Source organism: Anser cygnoides, chromosome 2, assembly GCF_040182565.1.
Source record: "Anser cygnoides isolate HZ-2024a breed goose chromosome 2, Taihu_goose_T2T_genome, whole genome shotgun sequence".
In the NCBI taxonomy this organism is placed as follows: domain Eukaryota; kingdom Metazoa; phylum Chordata; class Aves; order Anseriformes; family Anatidae; genus Anser; species Anser cygnoides.
This window is the reverse complement of record NC_089874.1, coordinates 104,537,990-104,553,429: the sequence shown is the minus strand read 5'-3', so window position 1 is coordinate 104,553,429 and position 15,440 is coordinate 104,537,990. Positions and strand designations below refer to the sequence as shown.

Genomic DNA, 15,440 nt, shown 5'->3' with positions numbered 1-15,440 from the left:
TTCAGTTGCAAATTCAGAGGCAACAAGAAGATAGTTCATTCAAGTGAATTGCTTCATTGGCATAGCTAACATTGCTTCTAGGCCCTGAGCCAGATTACTCAGCGGTAACTCTCACACCTCTGCACAGGCCTGCAGTGTGCTGCGTAGACATGCCCTAGAGACATCTCATCAAATATACTATGGTTTAATTCCTTAAGGTTAACAATGTTGCTGTGAAAGATGGATGTTAACCAAATATTCTCAGAATGTAGTTAAAGTCAACCTGACAAAAATACTTTCTGTCAAAAGGTTTACAAATTCCATTAGCCACAGAATAGAAAATAGCTACTGTGACATACATTTATTTTATTGGTAGTCGAATTTTCTTTTTTCACTGTTTCAATATCTTTCTCTTTTCTCATCACCCTGCATCCCTCTAGTTTTGTATTATGTATATAATGTAAAATTTTCATCTCCCAACATAATAGTGCTTCTATGGCTTTACTGTTTTTCATATTTTAGATTTCTTCAGAGTCCTGACTTCTATATTTTATTCCTGCATTGCTGTTTATAGCCAATTGAATATTCAGGGATTATAAAATGTGACTGTATTTCATTAAAAATATTAGAAATATAATTTAAAAGATTTTATTTGCAATTAAGATTTTTTTTTTCTGTTTTTAGTTGTGGTCCAAATTCTATTTTCCTAGACTATTGCAAAATGATGTACACATGCTACACAAATATTAAATGAAATTATGAAAGCATAAATTATAAATAGGTATAAATTAGAAATAGGTGTAAAACATGTAAGTTATGAGAAGTTCATTCTTATCTTTGGAACTTGGCTAATAGTCTTTACTGTGGACACAGAAATGAGTTTTTATGTGGTCTCAAAGACAAGAACACCTATAGTGCCTCTGCTGCTTCATATTTCTTACATTATCTACTGAATGGTTGAAAATAATGTAAGTGTTTTGAAGACAGGTAAAAATCAAAATCAAACTTCAGCGTTTCAGTAATGCAATACCTTTCTCCAAGGAACCATCATTCATTCTTTGTGAATCACATAGCCTAAATATTTTCCTGAATGTAGGAATGGACATGCTCAAATAACGTTCCAGAGGCAAATCCTTAAAGTTGTCACTTTAATGAAGATGAGTCCCTCTGAGCTAAATAATCCAAATTTCCAAAATGTGGCTAACATATTCTTTCAAGAGCAATTATTTTTTAAACAGCCAAGGAACACATTTTAACCCCTTTTTTTCTTTTTTCTTTTTCTTTTTACATCTAAAGTAGATCCTGTGGATTTCTGTTCAGTACTCTGTACATACTGTATATATTTCCACATATGTGTAGACTTAAAATAATCTTTTGCCTGTAGCCAAATAATAGGTACAGTACCTTTTATCTGAGGATTTTTGCTATCTCACCATATATTATTGCAATCTAGATCACTAATTGAAGTCTATTTCCCTATTTTCTTCAGTTGAGCCCAAAGTTTTATTTAATTTAAAATTTGAATTTTATACAACTGGATTTCTTTGTTTGTTCTTCTCTGCCGTTATTTTTGGTAAATCTCTTAGAATAATTATATGGTGATAGTAGGTAGGTTTGTAATTAAAACCAAACAAGCAAACAGAAAACAAACCCCACAAATATACAGTTGAAAAAGGCAGCAAAATAGAGCTGAACCTATATAAAGAAAATTAAGTATAATTTGTCTTTTGTTGTTTTCAAAAAATGTAATACTGATTTTTAAAACACTTTCAGAATGAATGTATTTCTGGAAAAAGAAGTGGAAAGGACAACAAATGAATTATCTCTTTGGAAATGGAAATATGAAGAACTAAGACAATCTAAGCTGGAAAGTCTGAACCAGGTATGCTAGCAATACATTATTATAATGTAGAATAAGAAACAAAACAGAGACTTCAGATTTTCTATGTGTAACTTAGAATAAAATCATTTTTAGGGTTTACAAAAATGATAAACAGCTATTTATCCCTTTTTTTTTTTTTTTTTTTAAACTGTATTCACCACAGGACCATAGAATAATTCAAGCTGGAAGGAACCTATTGAGGTCTCTGATCCAGAGTTGGATCATCTCTGAGATCAGATCTGGCTGCTCAGGATTATGTTCAGTAAGGTCTTGAAAGTCTCCAAAGATTGGAGGCTGCACAGCCTTTCTGGGCAGCCTTTCCCGCTGGTAGACTCTTCTTATGGTGAAGAAGGTTCTGGCTTCTGATGGTATCATCAGAACATCTCATGTTCCAATATATGCTTGTTGTGTGTTGTTCTCCCAGTCTGCACCACTGTGAAGGACCTGGCTTCATCTCTTTGATAATCCCTCTGTAAGTAATGGTATTATCAAAGAGAGGAGAGGCACACCGAAGTCCTCTCTTCTCCAGGCTGAACAAACTGTGCTCCTTTGGCCTCTCATCGCAGAGCAAGTGCTCCAGTATGCAACTGTCTTTGTGGTCTTCTGAGCATGCTTCAGTTCATCCACATTTTCCTGTGCAAGGATCCCCAAACTGGTTGCAGTATTCTGCATGTGGTCTAACAAGTGCTGTAAGCACTCAGCCAGCCTGTGTTACTGTGGTGGTTTTACCTTGCTAGGCGGCTGAGCTCCATCACAACCACTCTCTCACTCACCCTCCTCAGAAGAGGAGGGGAAGAAGAAAAGGAAAGAAACAACTCATGGGTTGAAATAAAGATAATTTAATTAAATGAAAAATAATTATTAAGGGAAAATTATTATTTATTAAATAATTTAACTAAAGGGAAAATGGAAAAGGGGAAAAAAACAAACAAAAAAATCAACCAACCAAACAACAACAACAAAAAAGCAAAGGCCATGTGGAAGTGCAGAGGAAAGAAATTGCTCTCTGCTTCCCACCAGCAAGTGATGCTTGATGACCTCCTTGAAGAAGGGCCTCAATGCACGTTGTTTGGGAGGACCGACTTTTTCACGAGAGCCCACCCCTCCCCTCTTCCTTTTTCCACCTTTTATTGCTGAGTGTGACATCATATGTTATGGAATTTCCCTTTGGTTGGTTTAGGTCAGCTGCCCTGGTGATGTTCCTTCCTCACCTCTTGCCCACCCTGAGCCAGCTGGCTCTGGTGGGGTTACAGGGAGTCCTGATACGGTGCCAGTATTGCTCAGCAGTAGACAAAACACTGGTATGATGCCAGTGCTGTTCTAGCTACAGGTGTGGAGCACAGCACTGTATGGGCTGCTGCAGGGAAAGTTAACTCCATCCTAGCCAGACCCAGTACAGTTACTACTAATACCACGTAAGGTGCTTTTATCCATCTTCGCTGTCAGGGCACATGGCTAGCTTACATTAAGTTTGCTGCCCACCAGGACACCCAAGGACATTTCCAGAGAAGCTACTCCCCAGTCTTTCCATTCTCTGCCTCTATTGTTGCAAAAGAATCTTCCTTCCCATGTGCAGAGCCAGCTTTAACCTGAACTATGCATTAATATGAGGAGGAAACAGCAACTGGCAGTAGTGGGAGAGTCCCTCCTGTGGAGACAGAAACTCTGTGTCTCACACTTGACATTTTGAGGGTTATTATGTTGCTTGCTGTGGACTTTGATCCAGGACATGTGGAGAGATTTCCAAGGCCTGTCCAGTCCTTAGACTAGTATTCCTGGCTGCTCATCCACATTGGCACCAGCAGCACTGTAGAGGGCATATTGAGAATGAGTACATAGCTCTGGGCTTAGGTACTGTGTGGGGCCAAGGTATTGTTTCCTTGATTCAACAAGCTGGTTAGCGTGGTGAGCAGAGTTTTGAACAAAGAATGGTGGGGGAAGGAGATCACAACCCACAGTTAAGTGAACAAGTGGTGGTGAAGGGTGGGAAGCTCAGGGTACAGGCTGATAGGAGCAAGAGAGGCTTCAGGAATGATAAAACAAGGTGAAGGGACACCTGCCAGTATTGATATAGAAATACACATCCTCAGAAACAAGCAGGAAGAGTTAGAGCTGTATGTGATTACAGAACTACAATATTGTTGGAGCAATTAAGATACTCTGCCAAGTTCATACACCTGGAGTGCTGTGAAGGACTGATGTAAGCTTTTCAGGTAAGACAGGGAAGGGAAGTGTGAAGGGTTGGAAGTTGCACTCAGATCTATAAACAGCTCAAATCTTTCGAGATCTTCTGTTTGATGGTGATAGTTGAGCTAAGAGCTTGTGGCTTGGGATCAGAGGAGAGATCAGTAAGGGTGACATTGTGGTGGGAGCTTGTTACAGACCACCTGACGAGGAAGCGAATATGTCTTTAAAGAACCTAAGTCTCTGAATTGCAGAATGTGATTCTCATGGGGGGCTGACAGTACAACTGATGGAAGGGCATCACGGCTGGATGCAATGCAATCAGATTCTGGAGGATTTCAGAAATAATTCCTTGCTGTAGGTATTAGATGGACCAACCAGTGGCAATGTATACCTGGATCTGCTGTTAACTAATATGGAGGAAAGTAATTGGAGATGTGATGGTAAGTAATGTCATTGTCAATAATGACTTTGAAATATAAGAGCCTATGGTCCTGAAGGAAGTGAGAAAGACAAGTAGTAAGAGCATACAGACCCTGAACTTAAAGAAAGAAGAGGGTTGTCTTAGTCGGGGAAGTGGTGGGTGGGATCTCATGGGAGGTAGCTCTGACTGATAAACAAAGGAGTTCATCAAAACCAGCAGGCCTCAAGGGACAGTATCTTCCAAGTGCAGGAAAGGTCTGTCCACATACTCAGGAGAACTTAGGAGAAGTAGATGTGTCAGGAAACAGATTTAGCTTAGCAGAGAACTCATGGTGGAGTTCTGATGTCAGAAAGCACTATACAGGAATTCAGGCTACAAAGGAGAAATATAGGAACATTGCCTGGGTATATAGGGATGGTGTTAGAAAAGCAGTGTTCATTTCAAAATAAGTCCATGAGTAGAAGGCTAACAATTACTTTTGTTGCATCTTTCTGGATTTAGCTTTCATAAAAATAGGACCTTTTAAATCCAACAAAACTCAAAATATATATCTATATAACCAAATTTTAGCATAGAATTAACATTTTCTTATAAATTTAACATATCAGATTTAGAATAATCTAGGCAAATTAATTAATTTTCTTTTCACATTCTGGGAAAGATCACAAGCAGCTTATTAAATTCCAAGTTCTAATTACAAGGTGGTGCATATGTAAATGAAACCTCTTTCATAGATGAGCATCCATAGCAACAAAATAACATCTGTCATATTTGAGTTCCTTCAGATTTTAGTTCTTTATTTTCTGTTTGCTCATTAAGTATGATTTTTGCTTGTCATACTTTTGCACAACAGAAGTAAATCCAGATTTAATTAATAGTTTTGTTTAAGAAATGTGGTCTTCATGTTTTATGGCACTGTCAGCAGGAATGGAACAACAAGGAGTAAAAGCTTGCTGAGAAGAAGTTGGAAATTGATAGCTTCCAGTTTTTATTTATGTGCATGTACAAACATACATGCATGTTTCTGTTTTTTATCTGAGGAACATGCTGATTTGCTTTAATTGCTAACAGGTGTTATTTTGAGCATTCTGTTTGTCTTCTGAGATTTACAAGACATACATGTTTTTAAATTACAGGAGAGCATTAGTCTGGATGAATGTGACAAATGTCAATGAAATTATATTTGTTCTTGTTGTTTTTTAAGTGAAATTTCTTCCTTTATTGAAATATATACATCCCCAACACACAAGATTTGTATGTGAATGTCACTGTTGAGAAGTGGATATTGGAGAGCCATACAAGGTTCTTGACAGTGAGTAATTTGGAAGGGAAATAAAGGAAAGTGCAGATAAACATGGAATCTGATTCATATACACACATGCAATATTAAATCACAAATAAATTTATAAATTAATAACATTAATCATTGCTTTGGGATTATTTTCATGTCCTTGACCAAGAGTTTTTGGTCTCAGAGTCATGAATAACTTATTCTGTTATGTCCTTTGGTAGATCACCGGACAGCTCCACTGGGAATGTGGAAAAGAATGTTTAGATTTTCAGTGTCAGTGCCACTGCAAATTAAACCATTTTTAGCAATAGTTAGCTCTGCTAGCTTTTTGGAAAACTGTGAGATTTTGTGCAATGTTATAAACTTCATAGCTGCCAAGAATATTAGTATTCCAAATAATTATATTCTGTTGAAAGATGTGTATCCACTCACCTGAAAACAAACTAAATATGGAAAACCTCAATGATCGTCTTTTTTTTTTTTTTAAATCAATTTCGCATCACTTGGAAAGTGTAAATCAGTTCTCAATTTCTTGAGTTCACTAAAAAAGGTAGTAAAGTGTTAATTTATTTTTATATTAACTACAAGCATTATCTATAGCTTCATGTGTGATTGTAGCATTGAACTTGGCCTCATTGGCTTCATAAATTAGATAATTTTTGTGCATCGACATGACATTGCATTTAGTGTTGAAATTGCTTGTTTCTTTTTCTGTTGTAAAAATTCTACTCTCCCACTAAATAGTAAAACAAGAAGTTAAGATTTACACTGAGAAGCTTATTCAAATCTTGGTTGATATTTGGCAGCACAGTTTCTTCATTTATAAACAGTCAAGTGAGTGCTTTTTGCAGCACACCATTTTGTCTGTTTCTATACAGATACACAGAAGTTCTCATTCTTTCAGCTTTCTCTGCCCTTCTTTAATTTCAAGTATTCTTTCTTTATAACAGTTTCAAACCAATTTCTAATTCACTACTCTTCTTAAGATTACATCCTCGCTACAAAGGGGGCTTAAATGTTATCCTGTGTGGCTGGCTAGCTAGTGAAAATTGTCTCAGCTTTCTTTAGAGAACCAGTGAATTAAGATTTATGTCCACCAAATATTTTCCTGGAGAGAAAAGAGGAATGGAAGTGGAGTGCCTCTTCATTACAGTTTCTGTTTATTGCAGGAAAAATGTGTTGAGCTATCTGGATCCTATCTTGCAAATTATTGCGAACTTGTGGCGTAACAAAGCTGTCAGTCTCAGAGATGATTAGATACATTTTGGGCTTTTGAAGAGACTCATTTATGTGCTTTTTACACTATACACAGCCCATGTGATCATATTTTAAAGATTTATGTGTTAATATTTCTTAGCTACTCAAAATAGTTTTTATGTACTGTCTAGTTAAGAAGCTTCAGTTCTACTTCTAGAAAAGTTTACAGCTTTGTGCGATAGTAAATAATTTAATATTTCATTTGCCTTAGTTTTCACATATGTTGCAATTAACATATTTAGAACTGCAAAAAACTTTCTTATTCCTAAAAGGGAGAAGCATTTGCTCAGTGTAACTTTATATATGCATTATTATTTTGTTTGCCTTACAATCCACAGAAAAGCAAAGATCAAGTCTGTAAAACCATTAACCTTAGATATATTTGTTTTTAAACTAATATTTATTTGACAACTTTTTTTTTTTTTAATCTTTAAGAATCTTTAAGTTCTTTGGACAGCATACAAATTTTGCAGTCAATGATGTTGCTAACTGAATGTCCGTATTCAGCCCTGGAAATGGGCTATCCAGTTTTGTTACATACAACTTAGCTTATATGTCAAGTAACTAACCTTACGATCTGAAAGACACAAAAAGAGTAACTAAGTTTGATCTTCGAGCTCCTTGTAAAACAGTGTAAATCCTTGGTGTGCTGTCCAGATGTTTGTAAACGCTGAATTATAGTTAGCAAGACTGTTAAAGTTTTAGTTTTTAGAATTATTTAATCTTATAACACAAAAAATAAAACATTCTTGTGTACACACTTTATTAGTGTTCCTCAGCATTTTATAGCTGCCTTTGTCATTTCTGAAGGACATCCTTTTCAGGTGGTTTAAAAGTTAAATGAGATGGAATATTTACAAAGCAATTTTGCATTATACTGTGAATAGTGAAAAGCATGCATATACTGCTAAATTCCACTGGTGTGCACTGTATACTTACAAATGGCTCTATAGGCAGTGAATTCTGTGTTGTTTAAAAACATTGTCTGCTAGCTGATGTACAGAAAATACTCTTACTCTAGATTGTCTAGTGTGTTGGTAATTAATGAGGGAAATTTATAGCTCAGTTTGTGGGATATGAGACAAAAATTACACTAATCGGTACCTAAAGCCTATTGGAACATCAATATCAAAAGAAATACCCTTAGATGAAAAAGAATACAAGCAAAGCTAGCATTCCGAATCTTTAGGCAGAGGTATTTCTAGAACTGGGTGGAAACTGGGATACAGGAACTGGATCCACCATTGCTCTTCCACTTTTTGCACAGAGTTGAAGGTAAGTCACCAGTGCTGTTGATTTTACACTACAACCAAAAAAACCCTATAAATACATTTTAAGAAAAGTGCCTTCTGTTCTTGCTTGGTATATAAACATGTTTTACACTGTATCTTATGGCAAATTATATATTGTTACTTAGGTGTGATTTTTTTTTTTAATTTTTATTTTTTGAAGATAAATGTGACCATAACCCTCCCTGTTTTTTCCCAGGTGGAAGAAATTCCACTGAAGTGAGTCTTCTGGGCAAATCAAGCCTTCTACATCTCACTTTAGACGTTTAAATGATGTTTAAAATGGAACATCATTTTTGGAACAGCTAGTTCTTGTTAAACTGAAATTCTGCATTATTTCCACCTTTTTTTCTAGACATCTTTATTCTGCCGTTACCTTATAGTATGAAAAAAACGAAAAGCTGCTTATCTGTAGTTGCTATTTTCATTCACTTAGGATATACATAAATTAGAAATACTGATGCTCTGATAATCTTACAGGAAATTTAGACAGATGTAATAATATCTGATCTGTCTGATACTCTTTGCCTGACCCCCAACATGCCTACAGCTCATTGCTTGAGTCATGAAGAAGAAAAAAAAAAAAATATTGGATATGAAGCAGTATATCTAATGGCTATACCAGGTACTGTGAACTGTTCTGCTAAATTCTCAACTAATATTGGCAGAAATATTGCTTACTTACATAATTTAGTATGTATTTTTAGAGTTCTACAATTAGATTATCCAAACATCACTTAACACTTAATCTGAATAGTCAACAATCTTCAGTGTCTGTAAGATAAATGATCTTCTTTAGTTCCTGACTTAAAATAACTTTGTATAGTGCTTTGACTGTTCCTATCATTTTTCATGTATTCTTTGTATGATTCATTAACAGGCACACTGAAAAATATACTGTAAACAGAAATAATTTTACTTAGTATTTTCTTTTCCTGTCTGTCAGTTAACATTCTTGTCAAATATCTGATAACTTAGGGCTAATTTATGCTAAGTTGGGTTGAACGGTGTTCTGATCTGCAGCACATTACACTGGTACAGTCTAGGAAATTCATGAAACTGATTATAGTTTGAACTTGCTTTGATTACTTCTAGTAATGCTGACCACTGTTGATTTACTGTTACCTTGTGGTACCTTATTCATCTATAAATTTGGCTCAATACAGCAGTAATAAAGTCAGGATGGAAGGTCAGCTTAGGAATCAGTTGAAAACAGAGAAGTGTTATTTCAGTGACCATTTATATGGCAAATAAAACACGAAAGAGAGAGATTACTCACTGCACTGTTTACTTTTTTCACGTGATTTTCTACATGCTTACATTCATCATCTTGTGACAAATCGCTGCATTTTTTTTGTTAATGTTTTTCTTCTTCCTTTTAAAATGTTTATTAGAATGGCCCATGGCTTGTCCTAATCCATGAATTTATTAACAAGTGATAATAAATACACAGTGATAGATAACAAGAAGCTAAGTGAGGTAGGCTGTTATAGTCTGGCAACAATTGAACTTGTATGCTGTTTATCTGTAAAAATCCCAAATTTTTAAATTATCTTTGGTAAATTATAGGTAAATTTACATTGTTCTGAGGGTTAAGAGAAATGATTTAATCACTCAGCCTTTTTGCAGAGAATAGAAACTTATTTATGCATACAATACAGCATGTATATGTATTTCTACTCATGGGCATATAAACTGACATCCCTTTCTTATCTTGATGATTGGAAAGATTTGGATTAGTCAGTCTCAGCTCTCTAAGGGGGTAGTTAGTCTATGATCCTTATTTTGGGGAGAAGATTATGTTTGGAGAGGGGAAAAAAAAAAAAAAGAAAAGCCCCCCTTTCCCTACAGCTCCCTTCAGAAATAGTAACAGTGAACCCACTTCAGATCATAAAAAATCTTAAACTGGGCAATTGGAAAATAAGCACTAGATTTCAAATGTCATTTAAAAAATGTTCTCAGCATTCTGTTATACCTTCTTTTGAAGTGTAAACCAAAATGTCTCATATTGAACCTTTAAACACACTGGGGAATTACTGAACAAACTTTTTGATTTTTTTTGATTTTTTTTTTTTTCCATTAAGCTAAGATGTCACCGAGGCAAAGTCAGGGATGAAAGCTCATGTTTTGCTTCAGATCTTTTGGTTAAGAATGCTCCAAATCAGCTGCCCTTTAACGTTTAAAATTAAATTAGGAGAAATTATTGCTATAATCCCTGTACCTAAAACAATCTTTGCTATTTACTTAGTTTTTTAACATTTTTTTTATCTATTCATTTGTTTAATCTGTGTTCTGTCATAATCCAATCACCTGCAAGAAAAGCATGCTACTGTTTATAAAGCAAGTAAGCAAACGAAAAAACAACTTTTGGTGTGAATGTCAAGAGTTCCAGTTTTCCCTCATTCAGTAATGAAACATAACAATTAAAATGTGATTATGTTTTAAAAAGAAATTATTTTCCAATATTTTTCCTAAATCAGTTGTTTTCTAATATTGGATATTCACTTGTGTATTCCCTGAATTAAAACTTCCACCTCTGTTTCCATGTAGTTGCAAAAGCATCTATGCACATGTTAGCACATCAGAGTTCTGATCCTCCAAATGACTGATGGATTGTCAGGTTTTCAGAATTTTGGTTAACATGCATCCTTTATGAATTTCAAGCAATATTCTCCAAGGGATTAGCTGAAATGGAAATCCCTTTCTTGATTGAGATTAGAGAACATTTTAAAATCATCTAAATGGCTGCATTTAGATTATTTTTGGTTGGAACTATAATTATTATGTTCTGTCTTAGGCAAAAATGAAATGTGGTTTGAGAATTAAGTCATATTAACCCCATGTCAAATATCACTTGCATGTAATAGTATAGCAAGTAAGCATGTTATACATGACATTTTTATATGAGGTCATGCTTATTGTTCTTATCTAATCACAGATATTTTGCTAAACAGAACAAACAAGAAAAAAAAATAATTTGAAGAAGTTCCATTACAAAAGGTGTTACAGAAAGATACATCCAAAGGAGTTTATATTCAGTGTCTGTTTCTAATTATGGGAAGTACTTGAATCTGATTTTTTTTTTTGTGTGTATGTGTTACTATTCAAAAAATAACCTTTGTATCAAAGGATATCTAAAGAATGCCTAATATTATAATTACTGAATTCTGTTGGAAGTGTTTTGTATTCATGCAGCTGTGTAAGTGTTGTCTTGAACATGTACTCTTTTCTTCCCATGGGAACCAAGGCTTCAACTTTGATTTCTGTTGTCAGGAATCACTCTGAGGATTGGTGTCTTCAGATTTGTATACATGCTTAAGATGGAATAAAATGTGTTTTACTTTTGAACAATTTAAACCTTTAAAAGTGTCTAGTTTCAGGAAAAAGACTATTCTAACCTACTTTCCTAGATAGTTAATCTGGAAAATCTGAAAGACCTTACAAGCTTCCTGCTGCCTTTGCTTTTCTTTTTGCTGGGATGGACCTTTTTTTGAGCTTGGAGAAGGGGATCATCGAATGTCAACCAGTTCTCTTGGATCCTAGGCTCTTATTCCATGGGATTCTTCTGAGTAGATCCCTGAACAGACCAAAATGTATTCTCCTGAGATCTAGTGTTGTGGTCTTGCTTTTTGCCCTGCTTCCTTCTTCTCACAATCCAGAACTTCACTATCTCATAATCAGAGCAATGATGTCTGCCTTCAGATTTCACATGCATAACCAGGTCTTCCTTGTTTGTAAGTTAGAGATCTAGTAGAAAACCATTCCTTTTTGGCTTCTTAATAACCTGTGCCAGGAAGCTGTCATCAATACACTCCAGAAACCTCCTAGATTGCTTGTATTCTGCTGCAGATTATTAAAGTAATTCGAGTTCCCTATGAGGACCAGGGCCTGTGAATGTGACACTTCTTCCACCTGTTTGAAGAAGACCTCATCTACTTTCTGATCCTGATCAGAAAGTCTATAGCAGATCCCTGTTACAATAGCATCTGTATTGGTCTGCCTGTTAATCTTCACACATAAACTCTCTGTTGGTTCCTGATCCATCTCAAGATGGAGTTCCATGTATTCCAGTTGCTCTCTCCTGCAAAAGGCAGCACACCCTGGCGTGTCCTTCCTAAAGAGCCTGTATGCATCTGTCACCGCACTCCAGTCATGTGAGCCTTCCTAAGATGTTTCCATGCCTTTTTGGTCCCAATGAGTTCATATCCCTGTAACTACACAAACTTCTAATTCCTCCTGTTTCTTACACATGTTACATGTAATAGGGCAGAAGCATGTCAAAGAGTCATCCAAGTGTGCTGATTCCTTATAATCAGTACAATAAATTTCCCCATAAGGCTGTCCTGCAGACAGTTCCTTCTTTAAATGCTTACAGTTGAAGTGATTCTAATTCAGCCTTATTTTGTTGATTGCTATGTGCCCTCTGTTCCAATCATCCTGGGTCCTTGGCTTCCTTGCCCCATCCAGAATTTCATCACTTTTTTTGTTGAGTCTCCTCCTCTCTTTAAAGCTGTCCTTACCATGTTGGTCAGCCCTGCTTACTTAGGTGAACCTTGTCTCTCTGCAGCATCTATTGACCCTCAAAAAGGGGCTTGTGGTCATAGAAACCAAAATCCTGCTGCTGAAACCAGCTGCACAATTACTTACTTGTAGGATCCATCCAGTCCTCCTCAGGCCTTCCTTCTCACTAGCAAGATTGAGGATACTACCACCATGCCCTTGACCATTGCCCTGAGAGCCGTGCAGTTGCGCTTGACACTATATGTGCATTGACAGTGGCAAAATCATTGGTATGTACATGGAAAGGCAACAGGGTGTAGTAGTTGGAAGCCCAGTTGAGAATTGGCAGCATTTCCACAAAATCCCTGGGGCAAGCAGCAAACCTTCCTCTGACAATTCAGCTCAGCAGATGGGTGCCCCAGCCCCCACAGCAGGGAGTCTCCTCCTGCTGTTACAGCTTCCTTCTGTGGATTCTGAGAGACTCAGGCTCAGCCAGTAGAGATAGTCCATTTGACAACACTCCAGGCTTCTAATCAACTGCAAGGGCAGTGAACCTGTTTTGAAACTGCAGGTTATCAGATGGGGCAGGAACCTGCCTTCTAGTATGAGAAGTCACTAGCTTCCAGCCTTCACCGTCATGGGAGTTTCCACTTTCCAGCTTCTTAGGGACAGATTCTTCCAGCCCCTCCACCTCAAATGAAGGCTTGGGCCCTTGAAACTTCAGGGTCTCAGAGAAGATCTGGTCCATCTCTTTCTCATCCTCTCTGATGCTCTGCAGTCTGGTAACCTCTTCCCACAGCTCCTTCACATGGAAGCATAGCCCCTCAATAACTGCACACCTCCTGCAGTGTATGATACCGTATGCCCCAGTGAGAGGCCCCAGGGACTCCCTACAGCCTGAGACTTGCAGAACGGCATCCTCCTTCTGGAGCTCTGTCTGTGTCTGAGAGTATGACAGTAAAGGGACAGTTACCCCAATGGCTCCTTACCTGGCAGCAGCAGGTACCCACAAGTTCCTCAGAGGGTTTCCATGATCACTGACAAAGTGCCAAGAAACTCAAGAAGAGCCTAAAAAGAGTACTTTCACCTTCAACCTGGAAAATGTACTCACCATGATTATTTCACCTAACCTACTTAGAAATTCAGTCAGTATCAATATTGATGACAAAATTCAGGTATGGTTCTTACTCAAATATTTTATTTTAATGTATGCAAATATATGGCCTGCTACCTTTTTGACTGCAAATATGTATGTAATCTGAGAGCTCCCCAACCAGGAACAGTGATTAAATATTGAAATATTTATGTTAACAAATATGAGATAAAGCTGTACCAAGACTGAACACTGAGATGAAGCTGATATTCTGTTTTATTCTGCAAGGTGTATGGAGATGTCATGTTTAGTTTCTATTTTTATTATTTTTGCTAATTAAATTTGCATTTAGAAGACATATTAATATTCATAATAATCAAGTGTACTTTCTTATCTACACATGGCCTAGTAATCTTTTTTTTTTCTTTTTTTTTTCTTTTTTTTCCCCTGTAATTTCTCTCAGCTAAAATACACTTTATTGATAGGAAAAACAACAAGTGTTTTTGTGGACTGGGAATACATGAGATTTGCATCCTGAACAGGTTGCAGAGGGTATAGAAGTTCATTTCCAAAACAGAATAAAGTACATGGTTTATTTCACATATTCATTATTAACTTTGCTGATGTGGATGTTTAATATATTGTTTGGCCATAAAAATTAATAAAGCATTTATACATTTGTTCAGTTTAGACTATGTATGAAGGCCCCTAAATTTCCAAGACAGTTTAAAAATGGTTTAGCATTTGGCTCATAGAATTGTTTTAGTATGTAAGAGAACTTCATTCTTCAGTATCCTTGTCTGGAAAAATTCTTCAAGTAATGGTATGCAATTATTGGAATGCATGTAGGATTGAGTGCACCCTCACCAAGTTTTTGGACAACACCAAGCTGTGTGGTGTGGTTGACACACTGGAGGGAAGGAATGCCAACCAGAGGGACCTTGACAGGCTTGAGAGGCGGGACCATGTGAAACATATGAAGTTCAACAAGGCTGAGTACAAGACGCTGCACCTGGGTCAGGGCAATCTTAAGCACAAATATAGGCTGGGAGGAGAATATATTGAGAGCAGCTCTGCAGAGGACTGGGGAGTAATGGTGGATGAAAAACAGCACGAGCCAGCAATGTGTGCTTGCAGCCCAGAAAGCCAACTGGGCCATACCGAAAGAATTGTGGAAGGAAGGTCAAGGGAAGTGATTCTCTCCCTTTACTCTGCTCTTGTGAGACCACCTGGAGTACTGCATTCAGCTCTGGAACCCCTATTGTAAGGACATGGACCTGTTGGTGCGAGTCCAGAGGAATGCTACAAAGATGATTGGAGGTCTGGAGCACCTGTCCTATGAACACAGTCTGAGGGGTTTTGGGTTGTTCAAACTGGAGAAGAGACCTTATAGTGATCTTTCTGCCCTACACACTGACATCACACTTCCCCTTCATGGGTCTCTTAAAGGGATTGCAGGTGTTTTTCAGTTGACTTTTTTTGACCTCATTGTGTGTAGATGCAAAATAAAATACAAGTGCAGCAAGCCTTTTAGGTAGATT

The 15,440-nt window shown here is 36.9% G+C and overlaps 1 protein-coding gene across 9 annotated transcripts in view; it reads left to right on the top strand.

The window, feature by feature from the left end:
- Positions 1-15,440, top strand: part of CCDC102B (coiled-coil domain containing 102B) — a 169,778-nt gene that overhangs the window by 26,123 nt on the left and 128,215 nt on the right. For 5 of the 9 annotated variants that reach the window (XM_048080874.2, XM_013191006.3, XM_066992743.1 and 2 more), the window contains one exon: positions 1,753-1,861. In XM_048080874.2, the coding sequence (XP_047936831.1) occupies positions 1,753-1,861 (109 nt within the window). The other 4 variants (XR_007169805.2, XM_013191013.3, XM_013191015.3 and 1 more) reach the window with 4 other exon arrangements.